This window comes from Apium graveolens, chromosome 9, assembly GCF_009905375.1.
Source record: "Apium graveolens cultivar Ventura chromosome 9, ASM990537v1, whole genome shotgun sequence".
In the NCBI taxonomy this organism is placed as follows: Eukaryota; Viridiplantae; Streptophyta; class Magnoliopsida; order Apiales; family Apiaceae; genus Apium; species Apium graveolens.
The window spans coordinates 34,916,765-34,940,205 of NC_133655.1; the positions used below are offsets into that span (position 1 = coordinate 34,916,765).

The window sequence follows — 23,441 nt, forward strand, 5'->3', positions numbered from 1 at the left end:
CTGAGAAGGCAAACATGGTGGAGCATGTTGAAAGCTTCAAGCCCAAGAAGAGCACTTCTGGTAAAGGGGAAAAACTGACACTCAAGGGAGGGATTTCGAAGTCAAAATTTTAAGGGAAGTGCTACAACTGTGATAAAGTGGGTCATACGTCTTCTGATTGTAAGAAGCCGAAAAAGGCCAACAAGAAGAAAAAAGCAAACATGGTTGATCATGTGTTCAAGGAGATGGGTGATATAGACAACTGTACTAAGGTCTCGGAAGTGAACTTGGTCGGCTTTAATCCGCGTGAGTGATGGATTGATACTGGTGCTATTAGGCATGTTTGCTCAAACAAAACGATTTTTTCTAGTCTCAAAACTTCTAATGCCGGTGAGAAGTTTTAATGGAGAATTCAGTGACTTCCACCATTGAAGGTGAAGGCACGGTGATTCCATTCACATATACAACTTTTTTCACTTTTTCTAGAAAATGAAATTTTGTTTGCATCTTATATTTGAAAAATGACTTAAATATTTTTGGTTGTATATGAGATTGAATCTGGTTTTCAAATCATTTTTTTATAAAAAAATAAAATAAAAAGTCGTATGTTTTTACAAATAAAAACTTAAAACGCTCTTATTCAAAAAAACCTATTTTTCAAATAAAAAATCACAAATTTGATTTTCCTTGTACTGGGGGTCTCGAGGGGGGCGTTTAGCTGAGATGACTCATTTAAGTCCGGGGCTCCGGGCAAACATTAAACTGCTGCCCTTCGAAACACACAACCCAAGTACTGTCTACAAACATTGACATCTACAAGACAGAACACACGATGGAAATAACAACACACCCCGATACAACTACTACAACAACAACAAACATGGAACCCTCACCAGACACCACCACTCCCCCAACTATTACAACCTTAAACGACGATCTCATACAACCTCAACTCACTCCAACAACATTAACAGAACCCCCCACCTTCCCTCCCTCTCATCACTACCAATACTACCTCGATAAATCAACCCCTTTTGTTCTTTACCGTTGGATCGCTCTTGTTTGTGTTGTCGTAATCTATATCCTACGCATTTACTTTGTACAAGGCTTCTATGTTGTTTCTTATGCTGTTGCTATTTATATTCTTAATTTGCTTATTGGCTTTTTGTCTCCTCAAGTTGACCCTGAATTGCAAGCTCTTGATCATGCTCCTACTCTTCCTATTCGAGCTTCTGATGAGTTTCGCCCTTTTGTTCGTCGTCTCCCCGAGTTTAAGTTCTGGTGTGCTTTCTCTAATTGTCCTCCCCCCCCCTTTTAATGAATTTGGGTTTGTTGGTTTTTCGAAGATAATGATAATTTGAGCATTATTTGTTGGGAGTGTTATGTTGATTCGGTAATTGGATGTGATTGTGGGTACTTAGTTTTGTTCGTGTCGGAAATGTGCGAATTTTGTTTAACCTTAAAATTGATTTTTTTATCAACTAGTCAATTTTTGTTAATTGATGTCGATTCGGTAATTAGATGTGATTGTGGGTACTTGTTGTGTTCATGTTCGTAGATGTGTTATTTTTGTGTGGTATTTAAGCGTAAAATTGATTATTTAAAAGTAACTACTCACTACTCATTTTTGGTTGATTGAGATTTGTGTGGTGTACCCGTGTATGGTATGGGGTCATATTAGACATGACAATCCTATTTTTGTATTAAGGATTGATGAGTTAGTAACTAGAATTAAGTGGTATGCTTGGTCTAATTACTCTATGTATTCATGAGGCTCTACAACTTGATGGGATGGGTTTTCATGTCTGGTAGTCTAGTACATAAAGAAACTAATGGTAGATGGAAAGAGTGCATTTTCTGTAAGGTAGATTGTGTGAAGTGTGAATTGTGAAGGAATCATGGTTTGAGGATTGATGGGAAAGAATCCGAAAAAGAATTGTGCTTGTCATAAAATACTTTAGAAAGTAAAGGTTAAGGGAGTCATATTTAGGTACAGAGGGACTAAATTTCCCGTGACACGTTTTTTTCTGGCGGGACGATGAATGCTGGAGTTGTACAGGATATCAGTCGTCCAAATTTAATAGGCAAATGTAAGGGGATTGGAATAAACCTTAACTATTGATGTGTTTTAGTGATGGCATTTGTTTAGGGAGAGTGGAAAGAGAAGCTGAGCTTATAGTGAATATGATGAGCGTGTGCAAGTAAAGGTTATTGTGTGAGTCAAAGGGTCCCCGGACTGAGTCTTCGAACCTAACATTCTTTATTTGTCTTACATAGTCTCATAAGGCAAGTACATTTTTGCTAAAATGTGCAAACCTAAGTTTACCGGATTACCATGTACTCGTGCTATTACCTCTCTTTATATCTTCTACGTTTATATCGCTGAGCTTTAGTGTTCTCTTTGAATTAGAAGTAGTTAAGTTATAAGCTATCATAAAAGTAACATTAGCCAAGGCATTTCACTTTTAGGATCAATTGTTTTTAGAAAGGAACTTGATTTGCCTTTCTCTTATCTTTTTGTTTCACTGGAGGAGGGAAGAGGGAGGGGGATATATTAAACATAATTATTGTATGAATATTCTTGAAAAAATTATTTTTGTTTAAATTTTTTCTTAAAAAAAATTGTTCAGGGTTCCATATCAAACAAGCCTCTTGTTCCACAAAAATGTCTCACCGTACTCATCAATTCTTACAGGATCTATCACTTATTAATAGGAGTGATGCTTGATTATGAGATTTGGTTTTTGATTTTCAAATCTTAAATTCTTTCAACCATTGGGGTAAAAGTTGATATTCATCTTCCAGTTAATGCTTTGATTATGTATATTTGTATATATATTTTATATGTGTGGTATAATTTGTATTTTAATAGTTTAATATTTCTTAAGCCATGTGGCAGACACATCAGCTGTTGAGTGTTGACTATCATATTCTGTTACGTTTCTTCTTAGATTTTCTAAAACTTTATAAGTGAGTTGAATGATTTAAATGAGTATGTAACAACGGGTTAGGTAAGACATAATGGAACGATTGAGTTGTTTGATATAGTGTTTGCTTACAAGATTACGTAATATTCTTGTAATTGTGTTCCATGTGCCATGAGCCCTGAGAATTTCTTAACCTTCTCCATTTAAGTGACATTATGTATGTACTTTTACTTTGAAAAGTAGTAATATTTTTATTTGGCGTCTTCGTTAAAAGTTTTTCCTTGCCCCTGCAAATTGCCCAAGGCGTATGCCATGCGAATGGTCATATAAATTATTGACAATTATTGGGCTGGTATTAGTTGTTAAATTTTGTCATTGGTTACAAACTGTATTGTCAGTCAATTGTTAGTCCCCTGCAAAGTGTTTAAAGGTTATCGCAAGTTCTGGCAAAGGTATCATGGGTGATCACTCACATTTAAGATTTTGTGGTTACCATTGTCATATGCTTTTCTCGGCTGTTGTGCAAATAACCATCCCGTTCTTAATATCGATTCTTCAAAAGCTGCTCATGTATAACTGTAAATGCAAAGGAGAATAATCAATTAGATAAAAATTTCTGAATGTTTTGTTATTAATGCTATGAATTTTCATGTCAATGGTTACCATGGTCAAAGTAGGGGGTAACACAGTACAGATAACTATAACTGCACTACTGCAGTGATAACCACATAGGCCAGACCAGAACTTGAATCGTAATGCCACTGCCCACTAGCTGCAGACATATTCTGGATGCAGTTGCTTGTGCGGGTCAATATGATTTCCTAGTCAAAATAGTTGGAATGTTGCTCCGTGGTTGGTAATACTGAGAATCATTCATTTGATGGTTACAGGTACTCAATCACAAAAGCTTTCTGCATTGCATTTTTGCTTACGTTCTTCAGTATATTTGATGTGCCTGTGTTTTGGCCAATATTACTCTTCTACTGGATTGTACTATTCACTCTTACCATGAGGAGACAGATAATGCACATGATCAAGTACAAATATGTTCCGTTTAACTTCGGTAAACAGGTAAACAAAAATAACAGTGATTTTTTTCTCTGAAATTATAGGCATGTATTTATTTTCCAGTTCCAATCAATTAGCATCTAGTTGCTATATTATGCCCTTTATAATTATTTCTTCGCTTTTCAGCGTTATGACACAAAGAGGGAATCATCAACCGAGATGGCAAGCCTTCTTCCCGCAGTTTAAACATTACACATGTAATCAGGCTTTTTGAAATGCAGCCCATGTTACATACTAATTGCAGATTGTAAGATCCTTTAAATTTCTCGCAAAAGTAGATGAATCACATCTCATCTGAGTCCAGCTTATTTAGTTAGTACTTTGAAAGAATTGTGGATTCTTTTGTATGTATTGAAAGATTAAGTTTGACTCTTTGTTCCTATGTAATCCTCTGATTTTTTTTTTTATGTTTTTTTGCAATCCTACTAGACTAGAAATCTTAATCCATTTGTCTCTGTTCAAAAGGTTAAGAGTTTAACATTTGTACACTCTTCCCACGCTGCTTTATAATGACAAGTGCATGAGGCCCTTCCCAATGATTTGAGAAAATCGCACTGCCTAGTTCTAGTAAAGCAAAAAGGCCATATGTAACTGATATAATCAACTGTAGTCTCCTTGTGAGACTAAGTAATCTTCCAGTCCAGCCGTGCACTTAGTAACAGCCTCGTGATTTTAATTAGTTGGCAGTTCCACACAGATTTATTTTTGTTTTCCTAAATTTTCACAGTGATTTTACTAGAAACTAGGGGCAGTTCTGGGATGGGTTACATTCTAACATAGTGACTTTAATTTGCAATAGGTATTTGCTTCAGAAAGTGGATGTAGCTCCTCCTCGGCTTCCTGTTTTTATTTTACTGGCACTACTACCGTATATATGATGAATGATGATACAATTTGGTATTCCTGCTGGAATCCCTTAGCAGCGCCATGAAATAGGACCAATAATGAAAGATCCATCACTTCCACAAGCCCGAGATCTTTTTCTATGTTCTTTTATGCATTCGAGCTAACTGATTCATGCACTTGAAACTAAGGGTAAAAGAACTGCCACTCCATGTTTTGATGGGCGTTTCTTGCCATTGTGACAAGGTCCCCCATGACACAACTTGGGGGATGTTAACTTTGTCATCACACTTCCACCAAATACCGGAGGGACTTTGTATATGGACAGTCAGCCTGATCAACCACAGGTATGCTCCACCCTTCTCTATGCTTCTTACCTTATGCCTGGAGAAGAAGACCTTCCCTGCTTGTTTGTAGCACAGTGCTACAAAATTTTGGAGCTCGAGCTATTCAAATAATTTACAGAGCCGAGTTTGAGCTTCATATTACTCGTTAAGTCTAATCGAGCTTGTATTATTATTAATTTTTATTTATTATATATATATGTCATTTTATATATTATTATATAAATTTTCAGTATTTATATATATTTTTCATATTTAATCGAGCCGATTCAAGTCGAACTTATTACATTCGACTTTTTCTCGGTACTTAGTCGAGCTTTAGAGCCGAACTCGAATGTATCGAACTTTAATCGAGCCGAACTTCGAGCTTGAAATTTATGGCTCGGTGGAGCTCGAGCTCCAACTCGGGTCCGAACTATTTAGTTGAGCTCGAATACTCCACTCGGCTCGTTTACAACCCTAGTAGCACTCGTATCAAGTACATTCATCATTAATTCCTGATTAAAAAAATGTATTTAATAAAGCTCCATTACTTTCAAAATTTGAATCTACTAGCCAGGAATTGTGTTTCCCTCCCTCATTTTATGGTTCCTCCACGGGTTACATCCGTACAGCTACCCCCGAATTGCAGGAACCGACCACTTTAAAATTGTCTCAAGCTTTTCATCTGACATGGATCACCCATCTGAATGCCGGACCTACTTTAATACTATTGTTTCAAGTTTAGATGGTAGGTGTTGATACTGTTGCAGAAGTTATCTCTGCTGTGGTGATTCCATTGTTGGACTCAAAGCTGTAGATTGTGGGGGTGGGGTGGGGGGGTGTACTCTAAACCTGGTTAAAGAGTTTTCATTTTAAAAAACTGGTACCATTTTTGTTCTCAAGTTTAAAGTAGTGTTGCTCAGGTTGGTATAGTAGCAATGTCCATGGAAGCAAAATCAAGCATAGAAAAAGGGAACTTGGTGCATAGTATCTTTTATGGATTAGAAATAATATCAACTTCTGGCTATGAATTGACCAAATCAAATCTAGAGGAGTTGGGTATTTCAAATGGCCTCGATTATTTGAGAATATTAAGAAACTTTTCATTGGAATAATATCATCAAGAGCCAAATGTGGAATATGTACAGCAACTGATCATTCCAACCACAGTGGAGAGCGAAAATGTTTTGTTTGCCTAGTCAGCTGCTAACTTGTTCATCAAACAATCAACGCGAATCTACACACACAACATAAAACTTATAGGAATAACATTATTTGCAATGGATTTTATCCTTCTAAGTGCTGCTTATCAATTGTCCTGGTCTTGATTGAGCTGTTTTAGTTGTAGTTTGGTTTTTGGAGGTCTTGATCGGATAAGAAGGCTGCATTGCAATTCCGCACTTGCCTTCCATTGTATTAGCCACATTACGTTCTACTTTAAAGTATCCGTTTTCACCCCAGTTCTTGCCCCATGAGTTTCTCACGATCCAGTAGTCCATTCCATCTTCTTTACCATAACCAACCACCACAACACCGTGGTCTAGTGCAGTTCCGCATGTTCCAGTAAATATGCCCTGAATGAAAAATTTAACAAAGTTATTGAACTAAAGATGCAGAACTGGGGAATCTAAGAGACGCAGGGGTTGAATGGTAATTACTGATGAATAGAGCTGTAGCACCCTGCTGGAGGCTTCAATAGCAACGCTAACAGGTTGATGTGCCACGGCTTTTTTCAAGGCTTTCTCGTTATTTGGTGGAAGATCTTCGTAACCATCTATAGTAACAACCTTTGATTTCATCTGCAACATTTTAAAACAGGATAATAATAAGCAATTTGTACAATTCCAGTATAAATAAATGTGCAGAAAAAGAAGGTAGAATATAAAACTTTGTGAACGAGTCGAGGCTACTAACCCGAGCTGGATCACACTTGGAGTCCACTCCACGGTAAGGGTAGTTAGCTTCTGAGTCCATACCGCCGTTAGAAATGATGAACTCAAAAGCATAATCCATGAGGCCTCCATTGCAGCCAAGGTTATAGGTCTTATCACAATCTACCAGTTCTTGCTCGGATAATGGAATAAGCTCTCCTGTCACAATTTTGTTAATACCTTCTACTGCTGCTACTGTCGAAAACGCCCAGCAACTCCCTGTTGTAAATTTCGGCTTGTTAAAAATCATTTTTATAGCATTACACCTGTATTATTTAGGAGTTACACATGCACACGATATAGCACAGCTCCTACCAGTAGTAAGATAGAGTATCTGTATCGTAATCATGTATTAATTTATAAACCAGAGTGGAACAGGCAACCAAACATGATCCTACAAATGAGCAAACAAATTTAATGAATTACCGCAGCTTCCTTGATTTTTGACAGGAGTAACAGCACCTCTCTGCCTCCAATCAACAGACTCAGGCAACATGCCATCATCGCCATTCCTAACATCATACCTGTTACTGAACACACCATTCTGGGACTTTACAAACCTGCGCTTAGCATCCGTCCTCGTACCTAAATACATAGACCTATACTCCTCATTGCTCAAATCAGCAAACTGATTCAAACCAACCCTATAACTACGATTTCCCAAATTATGTTCATCAATAAACTTTAAATTTTCTTTAAAAATCTCAAACCTCTTGGCCTTTTCGATTTCTAGACCATTACTATTATAAGTCTTACAATGCTTTTTCGACCACCAGTTGAATATTTCCATCACCTCCTCATCAGTCCTCCATTTCGGGTTTTGAATAATTCCGGTGTCGTTTTTATTAGTTTTGTACTTGATGATTGAAACATCAGCTGCATATGTCAAAGAAGCAAACACCAAGAGCAAAAGAATGGTGCTTATTGTGGCTGCAGACATAGTTGATGTGAATAAAGTGAAACAATGAAGAATACTTGAAGAATGGTAAGCAGGATCTGTTGTGCTTATATAGAGAGGGGAGGATGAATTTATTTATTTATTTATTTATTAAGTGCATAATAATTAAGAGATATATAAATTGGATAAAAAGTAGAAAAGAAATTGATGAATAGCAGGCAATCTAGGTGTTCTGGGAAAGAGCATGAGAATAGGAGCAGACTTGGAGGAGGTCGCACGTAGAAGTCCTCGTTTGTCGTCAGAGGTAGGGGAAACTGCAAATACATGCATAAAGTTTATTTAGCAACCACAGATAGTCCCTGCATATCAGGAGAGACTCACACACCATGTGTCCCCTCATACTATTCCACCATTTCGGCTAATTTGTAACAGATCAGGGATGTGATCGAGTCGAGTTTGAGTCCAATTATTGTAACCGAAATTGTTCGACCAAACATTAATACATTTGACTTTAAATAAATCTCGAATTTGCAATACCAAATTAAAACGGAGGGAGTATTTGGGTATCATTTAATTCGATCTTGAAGCCGGCAAACAATAAAATATATTTGAATATTATAAATATATTTTGTATTACTAAATACAACTGTCCTCACAGGAGGAGGAGAGTTGTACAAGTCATATTATGTAACGGAAGCACACATTTGAACACGCCCATTTCAATTACCAGTTTCGAGGCCGCCGATATGGTTTACCAGAGTAATATTATGATGTCAGTGGCATGGAAAGGGTAAGCATACCCCCAGTAGACCAAGCCTGATGAAATCTAACTACCATCATGCAGTTTCAGCAGCCACACATTTGATAAATACCCTCAACCTGTCCACATACACTCAATTCTTTATATTGTCCCTGAAGCTCCTTCGCTTATCAAGCTGATAGATAGATACATATTTGCATTCTTCCGTTTAATAGGCTAAGCATTTACATGGGTTGCTCATGAATGTGTAACAAACTAACTAACAATATTATCAATATAATAGAGTATCAAACTGGAATCTGGTAGCTGAATCTCAGGGTAACTTAACAGACTAATTTACAACTCCACCTCTATGTACAACTTGCAGAAATTCAACAAACACTTGATTACAGTTTCTGGAGGAAAGCATATAATACACTAATTATTTTATATACTTGCTTCAATTATGTTTGCAGTAAAAGAAATATAACATGACTTAAAAAGATTTTGCACAAAAAGTTCTATTATTCCTGTATAGATTTTCATAAATTTCCTCTAACTTGCATTCATAGTCATTTTATTTTATAATCATATCAATAAAAAAAAATTATTTACTCTGGAACCACTGCAATGAATGTTTAATCTTGAATGTAGGATATATTGGTGTTTGGTTTGGCCTTAGAAAACCTGACCTGAGGCGCAATCCAAATTTTATTCGACAAGAAACAAAATTATATGTCTGTTAGATGAATATGAAGCAACGATTAGCACACACAGTGAATTCGACATCAAAACGAAAACTCTACGACTCTACGTCTGTATCCATAGAGTAAGATGAACTTAAAAAAAATCGTGTATTTTATATAGGGTATACCTGTTGGCTGTGGCTCGTCACAAACGTTTTTATTTTCACACCGAATCTCATACTTGTAGAACACCATGAAATAACTTTGTCTAGCTTCTATAGGAAATGTGTAATATAAACTGATCTAATTCATCACAAAGATGTAGTAACATTTAGGTTTTAAGGACGTGTAAGCTAAATGGAGATCCGATGATTCAATTTTCTAATTTACCATTTCACCGTTGTCGGGGTATTAGGCAGTGGAAACAGAAATCCATATCCATATATCTACTTACTCATCGTCTGATCCTTCTTCTATTTTTGGCCGGCAGTCCTGCTTCAGCTTCAATATTTTGTGTTTCCAATCCCATCAATTTCAAAATTCAAACAGGCAAGTAATTCATGTGCCATTTGGGGGTAAAATCTTAGTTCTCACTGATACGGCTTGCAGAGTTGTGCGAATCTACATTACCTCGAGCTTCACGTTTTCTTTTGCTTCTGGAATTGCGCTTTGATCTGGGTGTTCGTGTTTTTGTTGCACGCTTCTCAGTGTTGTCGGTGTTCTTTTGAATAGCAGCAACTTTTTCATAAGAAAGCGACTCGGGGGGAGCATCTGGCCATGGTGTGCGTTTTGCTGGAACAGTAACCTCTAGTGGAGGATCAATAATCCACCTGCACAGGACAAAAGGTCATTTATTTTGCTGACATGCATATTTGACAGGTTTAGAAGTTCCTATGAAATGCATTTATAACAAATTCATTCACGTTAGCATGCTAGTTATACTGAGATTACTAACAGCATCAGGTGGTCCTGCTTTTTATCTGATACTGCTAATCATCTATAAACTCATATAGCAAATGCTCATAAAATATAAGAGCTTCTTTGCATTATGACCACACTTCCCAAGCATGATCGAAAGTTATATTATAAACTGCTAGTCTATTGGTTTTGGCAAGATGCCTTCCACATGTCTGCAGTCCTCGACAACCAGGTACGGCAGCAGAAGATACCAAAAAGTCCATGCACCATAATATTCAATTGTCAAATTCCTTGACCTCCAAAAACTTTCAGCATTATTTTTGAGACTCTTATTGCAACTTGTATCAAAGAAGGCAGTAAGTTTATTACATATTAATTTCACTAAATAAGATTTCAAACAAATAAATATAATAAACTTTCATGCACTTCTCGTCTCTCGGTAACACTGGTTCACAGGTATTATATACTTCACTTCCATATATTGTCCTTGCAATTTAATGGATAATCATTATACGTTATCTTTAGTTGCAAATAAATCATCTTTGATTTGTTACTTAAAGCAGTTAAATTAGTTCGCGAGGTTCTGGATATATAAAGTACAGGGAAGTACAGGGACGTGCAGGTACCCAGAGCAGTATCAATCAAGTCAGCTCATCAAAAAACAATATGAGCCGGTTTGACTTAGTTTATCCACCTCTTATAAGAGGTAGAAGTACCCCCTGAATGTTATTCTTTTTTACCTCTTATAAGTAAGAGGTACATAAACTAATCCAAACACCCTTTAAGTTCCAACTTCATCCATTATAAATACCTTGAGAGTTAATACAACTTCCAAGTTTTAATAATAATTTGAGGTTATGGTAGATGTACTTTAAAAGTTAGCAGGATCACATGTGCAGGAAGAATACAAAGCGATTTGAACATGTAACCAAGTTTAGAACACTAAATTTTTTTAATATTGTTCTGTTTGAAATGGTCAATTACAATATTCTAATACTCAGGCACATAATGCATTTGAATTTGTAGTTTGAAATAGTCGATAACAAGAATAAAATACATAGGCACATAGCGCATGAACTAAGGCTAACCTTTAGCAATCTAGTAGCTGAGGGGTACCCATAGAACTACCAACCATGGGTAAAAGACAGACGGGCAAATTCTAACGGATAAATTTATACAATTATAAGATCTTCATATATCTAATTTAACTGTAATGTTGGGAGAAAACAACCAAGTCTAGTTCAGGGGCTTCAGAAAGTCTGCCCCGTGTGTCTATCAGACTGCAAATCTTTGAACCTGGCTAACTCTATATTATCTGCAGTAGACCAGGAAATGAGGTCTAACAACATCAAGGCCATCATGGGTCATGGGTGTTACGATTTTTTACGTCTCACCATAGGATCTAATGTTCACGACATACCTTCTTAAAGAAGTTATTATACTAGCTGCCATGACAGTCTACTATGATTTATAATTTACTCCATCTCCACAAAATATTTCAAGCTTGCCTGTTCAAAACTGCGTAAAAGAGCTTTGATCAAGCTGCAAGTTCTCTTTTCCTTTTACGGGATGGCCGATAAGGATTATACCTTAAGTGTTAAAATGGTTCATGCTTTATAGGTTTTTATCTTTCTGATGAAATATTCAAGGGAAGATGAAAACAAACAGATGCATGTTATAGTTCTTCATGTAAAAAGATTTGTCAGTAGTCCATCATGCTCGGAAAATATTAGAAAGCTCAACCTATAATCATAAGAGTGAGAAAACTAGAACAACCATCAAATGTACAGTCAGTAATTTCAATTTTATGTGGAACATCAAATATTCAGATTACTGAGGACACTTCAACTTAATAACAGACCAATAACGAGAAAACATACACATGTTTTCCCTCCACGCAGTTCATAATTAGGCAACATTTTATTTCAATTAAATGGTTTCACACTTAAGAAGGCAACTAATTAGTCAAATCTTAATTCATAGTGAAGTTTACGCTGGCCCAACCAAATGCAATAAAATAGAAGGCTTCGACCAAATTATACAATTACTAACAGGTAACATAAAATATAACATTAAACTTTGTTCTATATGTAAGACATTCAATGATTAGCCAATAGACATAGCAGTATTATCAATACACAAAACGGCACAGAGCAAATGACTAACCTTGCAGGAAATTTACTATCAGAACGAGCTTCAACACGAAGCCACCATAACATGACTTTACGCCCACAACTTCCTAGTGGTTCCACTACTGCAGGATCTTTCAATAGAGACAGGGGATTATATGTCTCCTGTCCACTGTCAACTACCTTCTGCAGATGTTTAACCCAGTCTGGATTAGTTTCAGTTTCTTCCCAAAGCAGCCTGGAAGTCAACACAAATCCTGCCCATTCCATCTTTAGAGGCAGCACAATTCCCTTGTCACCAATATACCTTGCACTATTTGCCACATATGGCAATGGATCAAAAGTGTGCCAACCTACCAATTGGTCTGACGAATTGCAAGCTGGACCTTGAATTGGTAAACTTGACTTACTCTCCTCTCCTATCTTCTGAACTATTGATACTTGTTCCTCATCAGAATTACCGGAATGAGCAAGAATACCAACAGAGACAGCACCAACTTCCTTCACTTTTTGAATCTCATCAAAAAATTCCATACTGTGCATATTACTATCGTCCGCAAACATCACAATCCCGTCAAGTTTCTTTTCTCTGATAACTCTGTGCAATTAGAAAAAAATCTACCATTAATCAAAGAACTTCGAAACAAAACATATACACTTATAAGTGCAATATAACTTAACAAGAAGTTCACCTCAATCCATGAATTCTCATCCTCGCCTCCATCTTGTGACGATCCTCCCACGAATTTGGCATCTTTTCATTAAACCCAATGTGCATATTTGAAAGTCCCGACTTAAATAGCAGCGACGACGTCTCATTGGTTGGTCCACCAGCTTCAACAACAATCCAAGTGACCTCATACGGAACATTCATCAACGAATGCATCAATCCAATAAAATGCAAAGTTTGAAATGTCCGTACATAAGTAGGTGTAATAACAATCAAATTTCTAGGGTTTTTAATCCCATACTGAAACTTCTGTTCTCTCTGAACCCTCTCAATAATTCTATGAGCCTTCATAACCTCTTCAGGATTCGGATGAGGCCAAGGCCTAATCAAAATCCCATGCCGCCCCACCACTACACTACTAGTACTCCTATTCAACGGAGTTTCAAAACCCGGGTTCGAATTCAGCACAGGCAATGTAGGCTTATCATCTACAACATCAGTAGCTGATCGAAAAGGGGTTGTAGTATATATCGTATTCGATGTGGTAAACAAAAGAAAAAACACAAGTCTAGAGAATCTAAAGCCAAGAACCAAGCTAACCAAACAGCACAAACAATGAAAAACTAACCATAAAACCGTGGCCGGAGATTTGATGGGGTTGTCTGAACTTTCCAACGGCGATGACCCTCTAAAGCTATTGCTCCGGCGACCCAAATAGCTCTGTTGCACAGCAGAAAGCTTCATTTTTTGAAGTAAAGTTGGGGTTTGGGGTTTTGATTTGGTGGGTTATTTAAAAAGAAAGGAAAAAACTTTATGTAGGTTAAATTTCAAGAAAATTGCTTGAAATTGAAGAAAAATGATGATTGGATTTGATTCAACATCTGCATCAGAAAGACAGACAGACCGACCAACTAACTAAAAGGAAGCAGTTGGTGTGTAGATTTCTAATATGTAAGTACTTATGTTATGTCTGTATGTGTAATTTATAGTATGTTTTTACGGACAGCGAGGGAGAGGGACCAGTCTAGGGTGTCTAACTTGTACTGACAACCGCCCAATCGCATCCAACCGCTCAACTGCTCGCAACCGAACCGCATTATGCGGATAATCGCGAAACTTGGGTTGATTGTGGATTTAAATTTTAAAAACCGCTCATTCGCGATTTGGATGCGGTTTTAAATTCTTGAAAATCACAAAATCGCAACCGCAACTCGCAACAAATATTTATAATAAAATATATTTCCAAAAATGTAGTTGATATCATATAAATTAATAAGTATACACATTTATTAACTAATCTTAGATTAATATTAATACTTCGTTCATAAAATTCACAATCATTATAAAATATATAACCAAACAAATGGAAAATGTAATCAACATGTAATTTTTTTTATCATTTTCTTTTTTCTTTTCTCTCGCCTCCATATTTTTGTATGTTTTTAATATACTTGTTTCACACGGAACATTAGTTTGTATTTTATTTTTGAATGTAAATTTATCACATAACTTAAACTTGAATTTATTAATATTCCAATTTTTTTTTTGCAAATTATTAATTATTTTAAAATAAGTGGTTGAACCGCAAACCGATCCGCAATAACCGCAAATTCGCAACCGCAGTTGACGCGGTTAACCGCAACCGCAAATCCGGTTGCGGATGACAATTTTCTAAAACCGCTCTTCGCGGTTTGGTTCAACTTTTACCCCAAAACCGATCCGATCTGAACTGCGTACACCCCTACCCCGTCCTTATCCCCATACTCTTTCTCTCTCCTTTTTAGTTTCAAATTTGAGATCAAATATAACATCACTTTAAAATCTCCTACTTTTTCACCTTCAACACTATTTAACGAAAACTCATCTTTATCATACTTCCAAATCTTATTTGCAAGAAGGAAATTCTTACTACTTCTCACAAATCTCAAATGGTTCGATCATTGTTTCGTAAAATATTGGCATATTTTTCATCAGAAGATGATAGCGATGTCGAAATTGAGGAGGCTTATGGGCATATATCAAATCATCATAAAACTAGGCAACATCGTAAGATTATTCGGCGTGATCATAACATGGGGAACGAACGCCTATTTCGTGATTATTTTGCAGAGAATCTGGTGTATCCATCAAATCTATTTCGAAGAAGATTTCGTATGAGTCGTCCGTTATTTCTTCGTGTTTTAAGAGAGGTAGAGTCATTTGAGCCGTATTTTGTGCAGAGAATAGATAATGCTCGACGACTTGGTTTATCTTCTATGCAAAAAGTAACCGCGACACTTAGAATGCTTGCCTATAGGGTTACAGGAGATTTTATGGATGAGTACATTCGTATAGGTGAAACCACTGCAATGGAGAGTCTCAAAAAATTCACCGAGACTGTAGTTAGTGTATTCTCCAATGAGTATTTGAGGTCTCCTAATGCTAATGATATTATCCGATTACTTGATGTTGCTGAACAACGAGGATTTCCGGGTATGCTTGGAAGCATTGACTGCACGCACTGGAAGTGGAAAAACTGCCCCACCGCTTGGAAAGGTGTTAGGTCCCAATATGTTTGTAGAAGGGGGGTTGAATACAAACAATACCGTTTAATCGAATAAAATGCGGAATAAAAATTGAAACAAAATTCAAGTTAAATAAAACTTTTATTAAACTTGAAATGTGTTACAACAACGGTATCTGTTACAAGGAATTAATCTCAAATTAATTATCACAAATTTAGAATAAATTTGACATGAACTTTTTCTATTTTTGCAATAATTAGAATCAAATGCTAAAAGCGATTTGAGATTAAGTTCTAGGGATTTTGATCCGCTAGATAGTTACACAAGAACAACAAAAGAATTTCTAGTGGATTGGATTTAACAATAACTGCTAGAAATAAATGCTCTGAGAATTTTACAATAATTTCTCTGCTTCTGTTTGTTTTGTGTTCTTCAGTGGTTAGCTGTGTATTCAATTGTGTTGACAAAATGATCTGCTTCTGTTTGTTTAAGTAAACAGATCACTCGAATTGAATCAGCATGACATTCGGCAAGACAATCCAAAATGAACTAGCAAGACAATCCTTTGAACTGGTAGAACTTTCGGTAGGACAATTACTTGACTTGGAAAGACTATCGGTAGGACAATAGAATGACTTGGTAGAACTATCCAGAAAGACTTGGTAGGACTTTCGGTATGACAATCCAATTGTCATACCAATTCAAATCTGTTTTGCTGATTTTCTTTTTGAATATAAATTCAAAATCATTTCTGAAAAATGCATAATATTAATTCAGAATTAATTAACCAATTAATTCAATTAATCAATAAATTAATCTTTGCAGATTTAATTTATTTTCTTAATTAATTTAAATGACTTTATTAATTAATACAGAATTAATACTACTCTTGAACATCAACCACTCTTCTGACAATCTTCTGAAAATCACTGAATCCATTTCACCACTTGAATGTTGACACTCGATGTACTGTCTGGTTCATGAATGACTAACTTCTGTGATGTTTCTCCAAGTCTTGATTTTCTTCAGATTAAATTCCTGTAATTAATTGATACCCTGACGAGATCTCTGTCACTTGGTTAAATCTACAATCTTGATTTATATCACTGAGGCTTGATCAATTACTTGAGCTTCTTCCAGTGAATCTTCAAGTCTGTAGATGAACAATGTTTCTTAACCCTTTGACAGATGTTACTTTGTGAGATCTCTCCGACGATAGATCCACTATTTACTTATTACATTCTTATTTGAGTTGAGTTAAATCCTCGAATAAATAAATAGGCTTAACATATGCCTTTCAATCTCCCCCTATTTGTTTGTTAGACAATAACAACAAATACCTAGAGGATAACTCAACTAACAAATAAGAAAAAGATATAAACAGTAATGCAAAGTAAATAGCAGAAAAGTTCTGGATTATATTTAACATTTTCCAGATTCCAAAAGAAATTTACAAGTGAATACAAGATAGATGTTCCTCTAGCCTGAACATATAACTACATTAGTCTATCTTGATTCATAAAGCTCTAATCATATTACATTGAGTTTTGAGCTAATTGACTTCAGTTGTCTTCTCTTCTGACTTCACCTTCTTCTAAATCTTGAAGCAACTCCTTGTCAAAGACACGATCCTTTTCTGAAGTGAAGCTTGCTGGTCTGACTGGTTGAACTCCAACTGACTTCAGCTTATTCTTGAACTGATTGTACCTTTTAATATTCTTTTCACAATAAGCTTGAATCAAATCAGCAGCTTGAGTCTTTAACATGGATGAGTATCCAGCAGTTCTTAAATGATGTTCCATCCAGACCAGATGCTTAGCTGAGTAGTCTTTAAGAGATTGTGCATCTAGCTGACAGATTTGAAGACAATCCGACTTAAAGAATCTCACCTGATGAGGATTGTTGACCACTTGAGGACTAGCCCTGCTGGCAAACTCTTTAAGCCTTTCTCGAAGAACTTCATTCAATTCTGAGCTTCTTTTTACTTTGTTGAGAAGAACCCAAATCTCTGAAAAAGAACGATTCTCAAACAGATGAAGTGACACCTTGAAAGATCCTTCACTCTGACAATATACAAAAATGCTCATCTCATTTAGGGATCTGTCAAAAGCAGCTGTGATCCTTGAGACTTCAGTCTTGATAGCATTCATGTACATGTCATTGTTAGGATTTGAGATTTCCAGCTTGTCAAGAAGATGTAGGAACTGCCTATCATTGTTAGTGCTCAGCTGAGGCATATCAAGTACTCTCCTAGCTTCATCCCATTTTTCACCAATCTTCAGTCTGACATCTCTTCTCCTTTCTTGAGCCTTAATGTCATGAAGACGTTGCTTTTGAAGAGTTTCTGTTCTTTGTATGTCTTTCCTCATGTCAATGATCTGGGAGACCTTTTTGAGTTCAGCTTCTTTTCTTTTCATCTCTGACTGCTGCTGCTGAAACTCTTTCTCAAAGATAGGATCCACTATAGCTTCCTCTTCCCATTCTCCAAAATCACTTTCCTCTTCAGCTTCAAATAAACCATCTTTATCTTCCAAGACTGGTTCAGTGGGAATGTCAAAAATATCAAAGTCATCATGTTCTCCACTGTAGTAGACATCATCAGCCTTTCCTTTGTCTCCAGCAGAGGTATCTTTTTCTTTTCCCTTTCCACTACTCCCTTTCTTCTCCCCCTTAGTTGAGGGATCCTCTACTGACTTTCCTTTAGAACCTCCATGACCTCCATCACTTCCAGAGCCTGAGCCTCCACCAGACGGCCCTTCAAAGTAAGTTCTTTGTTCTTCATTAGGGCAGTGAGAATTCTTGATCATGAAATACAAGTGTTTCATCCCTTCATTAAGATGTTCCATGCCCGTTTCTATCTTTAGAAATCTGGAGGAGTCCAGTGAATGATTCATTTCAACCAGGTCTTCAAGAGAAGTCATTCTTGTATGTAGAGAGCAGAAGTTAAAAATGTCATCAGCTGATAAAGTTGGAGTTTCCTGAATGGAATTGAGCTTTGGTATGACAGTGGTCTTGAGATCTGAGATATCATTCCTGATGAGTGCCAACTGATTGTTGACAGAGGTGGAAGAAGAAGACCGTTCAACCACTTGTGCTTTGAATGATTTAGCTTCAGCTTGGCTTTTAGCAAGTTCTTCTTTTAAAGCAGCAATTTGAGCTAACATGTTTTCAGTGTCTGTGTCTGTGTGTGCTCTCACCTGAATTTCACTCGTGTTTGGTTCACTCACCTCACGTGCTTGTGTTTCTCTCAATATAATTGCTCGTGAGGAGTCTTCCTGTTGCTGTTCTTCTGTACCTGCAATTAAAATCACCCTAGCCTCTTCAAGAGAGGTCAGTGGTGGTGCAATGGGAATTCGCGAGTCCCGATCCTCAGTCAAACCTATCATTTCATGTGAAATAGATGTCTGAATTGTTTCAGGGATAGATTGACCGAGTTGCCCTCCACTTTCTCCAGATAAATCTGCGAGTGGAGAATCCCGTGAGGGAGCCAGAGGTGTTGGATCTGGGAGGGGTGAAAATGACTCTATTAAAGGTGGCTGAGAGTCAGATTTTCCCTCAGAAGCATGTGATTGCTCTTCTGCCGTAACTATGGCAGGCACTGTAACAGACTCTATGTGCACTCCTCGCTCCGTATCCTGAGTATCATCTACGGGTATGTATGGTTCCATTGTGAGTAATGGAATTGTGCTTGACTCAGTACAAGATGCCATGGCCCTATAGCGAATTTCAATAGATTCATCCTGTTGAGAGGATGTTTCTAGTAACTGTTCAGTGGCCATTTCAAAGTCCATGTCCTGTTGGGAGGACAAGGATGGGCTTTCAGATGCCTCAGTAAATGTTCTTCTTTTCTTCGGAGGAGGCAGAGCTGAGGGTTCATTCACATCCACCAATACACTACTTCCTATTAACCTTTTGGGTAACATTTTAGACAGTGGGGGAGAGGTTGAGATAGGTTGTGACTCTGTGTTTGGCTCTATGACCTGGGATTGAAGCTGTGGTTCTACAACTTCATGATCAGTCCTATCAACCATTGGGGGTCTTTCAACAGAAGTAGGAATGGAGTGAGAGTGAGGAATTACTACCTGTAATGGAAGAGCATCTGATGTTGGAGGAGCCTGGGTGGCTTGAACCACTGGAGGTTGAGCTTGCTGTTCATGACCGGGAAGATTGAAAATAGGTAAGGGAATATAAGTGGCCATGAAAGCAGATACAAGTACTGGAACTTGCATGAATTTGAAAGTTGTGTCTTGGCGGGTGTAAATCTTTTTGCTTACAGGAGGGGGTTCGGTTAATGCGGAGTTAGCAAAAAGGGCTTTGTGCTCAGGTGTGAGAAGATGATCTGCTATAAGAATAAGAAAACGAGCATAGTAACACGAGACCCTACGATTTGTAGAATGATCACGTAAAGCAGTAGTGAGACGTCTCAAGAGAATGGGTAAAAGTAGTTTGCCAAAATTGATCCTTTGATTGAAAACAACCGCAAGACCAATATACTGCAGAGTGGAAGTGATGTTGTGAAAGTTGGATTTAGTGCAGTTGGCAAACACTTTAGAAAGAGTATTGAAGAAAATGTCCCATTCAGACACCAAATTGGATTTTGAAAGTTTAGTTAAATTGATCACCCCCTGATAGTGCATAGCATGGAAAAAGTTTGAAATATCATTTTCAGAGGGCAAATTACAGAAATTGTCCATAGAAAAATTTAAAGCTTGATTGACGACTGTTTTATCAACCACATACTGTGTGTTTGCCACGGTGAATGAAAACGATTTAAAATCATCGGCCACAGTAGAGGTTGTGCAAATCAGTCTTAGCAGATCAACATTTAAAATCACATTTGATTTAATAGCAGAGCTAACAATCGAATGGTCATTTAAAAATCTAATCCATGGCTTAAATTTTTCTACATCACATTTATCTGGATTAAAATAACCAACAAGATTATGCGAAACAATTTGGAAATTGAGAGCCATTTAAAAATAATAATAAGACACACACTTTCAGAATTTTAAGAATAATATTAAGAAAATTCGAATTAATTAAATTAATTTAATAATTCAAATTAAATTAATTATAATCGAAAAATTTAGACAGAAATGTATCACGTTAAAATTCTTAACTCATAAACGCAGATTTGAATAGCCAAAAGACACAAAACAGAAATTAAAATAAAAATAAAAAAAAATAAAAAAAACTGATTTTGGGGAAAAATTGAATTGAAGTAAAAGAAAAGAAAAAATGGGCAGCACTTCTGTAAGTATATACTTGTATGTATATATCACAGGAGTGAAGTTTTAGTTTGCTGAGTAAAAACTCGAGCAAGAAAGATAATGGAGGAAGATTTGATCTGGTTCGAATATGAGAGATAGAGAGAGAAGAGAGAAAAATAATTGAAGACTGTTGAAATTTTTAACAAAAACAAAAACTGATTGAATGACTTAACAAAACAACAAAAAAAACTTATAAGTAGACAACCGGTATGACAATTTGGGATAGTCTTACCGATTGTCATACCGATAGTCTTACAAGGCAAAATCAAATTAGAAAATAGAAGAAATAAGAGTAATAAAAATAATAAACACTAAATATATATGACTGGTATGACAATCTTATAGTCATACCGATTGTCATACCAGTATAAAATAAAAGGAAAATATTTATATATAAGGTTTATAACTGGCAAGACAATTGATAGTCATACCGATTGTCTTGCCAGTTTAAAACTATACTGATTAACAAAATAAAACACAATTAGACTGAAATGACTTTCAGCAAGACAATTTCAATTGTCTTGCCGATTGTCATAGTAGCATTAAAATTAAAATAAATACACATAAATAAATATATATATATATATGTACTAAAATGATTTTCAGCAAGACAATTTAAATTGTCTTGCCGATTGTCATTTTAGTAGAGAGACAATTAAATATTTACATAAAATATTAACAAATATGAAAAACTGAAATAAAGTCTTATATTAATAGTAAAAATTCAGAAAGTATTTACAAAAATAAAGACAATATTTCAGAATTAATTATTTTCATTCCAAAAATAGATTTTTGTTGAATTTTAGAAAGTAAAATTCATAGTAATAGAAAAATATTTTTAGTGAAAATAAAATATTCTGAGATATTTAAAATTAACAAGTAGAGTAAATAAAACAAATGAGATAATAAAAATTATATAGAAATAAGCAGGAAATTTTGGAAAACGATAAAATAAATTTGCAAATGAATTTTTCATTTATGAAAAATTCATTTGTAAATTCACTCAAGAACAGATTTCAGATATTCACAAGTTTAATCACTAAAGCTATTCAACATACCCAATTTACCAACTAATTTGGTAAATATGGATTCATCAAGAGGTTTAGTGAAAATATCTGCTATTTGTTCTTCTGTTGGAACAAAAAATAGTTCAACAGTACCATTCATGACGTGCTCTCTAATAAAATGATACCTGATGTCGATGTGCTTTGTCCTTGAGTGCTGCACAGGGTTGTTGGTGATGGATATTGCACTTGTATTGTCACATAAAATAGGAATTTTGTTCAATACAGAGCCATAGTCTCGTAGCTGGTTCCTAATCCACAAGATCTGAGCACAGCAGCTTCCAGCAGCAATATATTCAGCCTCGGCCGTTGAGTTGGAAACTGTTTGCTGTTTCTTGTTGTACCATGAGACTAGCCTGCTACCTAGGAATTGACAACTCCCTGAGGTGTTTTTCCTATCAACAACACTTCCTGCGTAATCTGAATCTGTATATCCAACAAGGTTAAAACCAGATTCTTTAGGGTACCAAATACCTAGATTTGGTGTTCCCTTAAGATATCTTAAGATTCGTTTAACAGCAACGAGATGAATATCTCTAGGATCCCTTGGAACCTTGCACATAAGCATGTAGCATACATAATATCTGGTCTACTTGCAGTAAGATAGAGTAATGAGCCAATCATACCTCTGTAGCTTGTGACATCTACCTTAATGGAGTTTTCACATGGTCCAAGCTTGACAGCTGTAGTTGACGGAGTCCTTGCTGATGCAGAATCCTCTAGATTGTACTTTTTAAGGAGTTCTTTGAGATACTTGGATTGACAAATAAAAGTTCCATCTAACCTTTGATTTACTTGTAATCCAAGAAAGAACTTCAACTCTCCCATCATGCTCATTTCAAATTTGCTGTGCATTAACTTAGCAAATCTCTTACAGAGATTATCATTAGTAGACCCAAATATTATATCATCCACATAGACTTGGACTAATATAGTATCATTCTTATGCTTTTTAGAAAAGAGAGTTTTGTCTATGACACCTCTAATAAAGCTATTTTCAAGAAGAAATTCAGAGAGAGTGTCATACCATTTTCTCGGAGACTGTTTGAGTCCATAGATAGCCTAGAAAAGAAAGAAGACAAAATCCAAATGATCTGGATCTTCAAAACCAGGAGGTTGCTCTACATATACCTCTTCATCCAGCTTTCCATTCAGAAAGGCGCTCTTGACATCCATTTGATAAATTTTAAAGTTAGAGAATGCTGCAAATGCCAAAAATATCCTGATGGCCTCTAGTCTAGCCACTGGAGCATAGGTTTCATCATAATCAATGCCTTCAGCTTGAGAATACCCTTTAGCTACCAGTCTTGCTTTGTTTCTGTAAGTCATATGTCATAGCCTATTTGTATATTCGAGGATTCAACTCAACTCAAATAAGAATGTAATAAGTAAATAGTGGATCTACCGTCAGAGAGATCTCGCAAAGTAATATCTGTCAAAGGATTCAGAAACAAGGTTCATCTACAGACTTGAGGAGTTAATTCACTGG

At 36.2% G+C, this 23,441-nt stretch overlaps 4 protein-coding genes across 5 annotated transcripts; 2 read left to right on the forward strand and 2 right to left on the reverse strand.

Moving 5' to 3' along the window:
• Positions 1-667: 667 nt before the first annotated feature.
• On the forward strand, positions 668-5,373 carry LOC141682660 (protein RER1A-like). 2 transcript variants are annotated; one of them, XR_012559885.1, is made up of 4 exons: positions 668-1,260; positions 3,797-3,977; positions 4,101-4,221; positions 4,774-5,373. XR_012559885.1 is itself a non-coding variant. In XM_074487366.1 (3 exons), exons 1-3 carry the CDS (start codon positions 812-814, stop codon positions 4,158-4,160), a joined length of 690 nt encoding a protein of 229 aa, XP_074343467.1. In that variant the 5' UTR covers positions 668-811; the 3' UTR covers positions 4,161-4,345. The 2 variants fall into 2 exon arrangements, 1 of the variants encoding a protein (XP_074343467.1); XM_074487366.1 differs by lacking the exon at positions 4,774-5,373 and having other exon boundaries at positions 4,101-4,345.
• Positions 5,374-6,203: 830 nt separating this feature from the next.
• LOC141682824 (cysteine proteinase COT44-like) lies at positions 6,204-8,235 on the reverse strand. Its single transcript, XM_074487516.1, has 4 exons — positions 7,501-8,235; positions 7,058-7,293; positions 6,802-6,942; positions 6,204-6,717 (listed from the first exon to the last, which is right to left on the reverse strand). Exons 1-4 carry the CDS (start codon positions 8,012-8,014, stop codon positions 6,439-6,441), a joined length of 1,170 nt encoding a protein of 389 aa, XP_074343617.1. The 5' UTR covers positions 8,015-8,235; the 3' UTR covers positions 6,204-6,438.
• A 1,449-nt stretch (positions 8,236-9,684) lies between these two features.
• On the reverse strand, positions 9,685-14,075 carry LOC141684831 (putative beta-1,4-xylosyltransferase IRX14H). The gene is made up of 3 exons (XM_074489963.1): positions 13,137-14,075; positions 12,482-13,042; positions 9,685-10,227 (listed from the first exon to the last, which is right to left on the reverse strand). The coding sequence occupies exons 1-3, from the start codon at positions 13,856-13,858 to the stop codon at positions 9,981-9,983; spliced, it is 1,530 nt and encodes a 509-aa protein (XP_074346064.1). The 5' UTR covers positions 13,859-14,075; the 3' UTR covers positions 9,685-9,980.
• Positions 14,076-15,042: 967 nt separating this feature from the next.
• On the forward strand, positions 15,043-16,090 carry LOC141685196 (uncharacterized). Its single transcript, XM_074490313.1, has 2 exons — positions 15,043-15,666; positions 16,055-16,090. Exons 1-2 carry the CDS (start codon positions 15,043-15,045, stop codon positions 16,088-16,090), a joined length of 660 nt encoding a protein of 219 aa, XP_074346414.1.
• Positions 16,091-23,441: the final 7,351 nt, after the last annotated feature.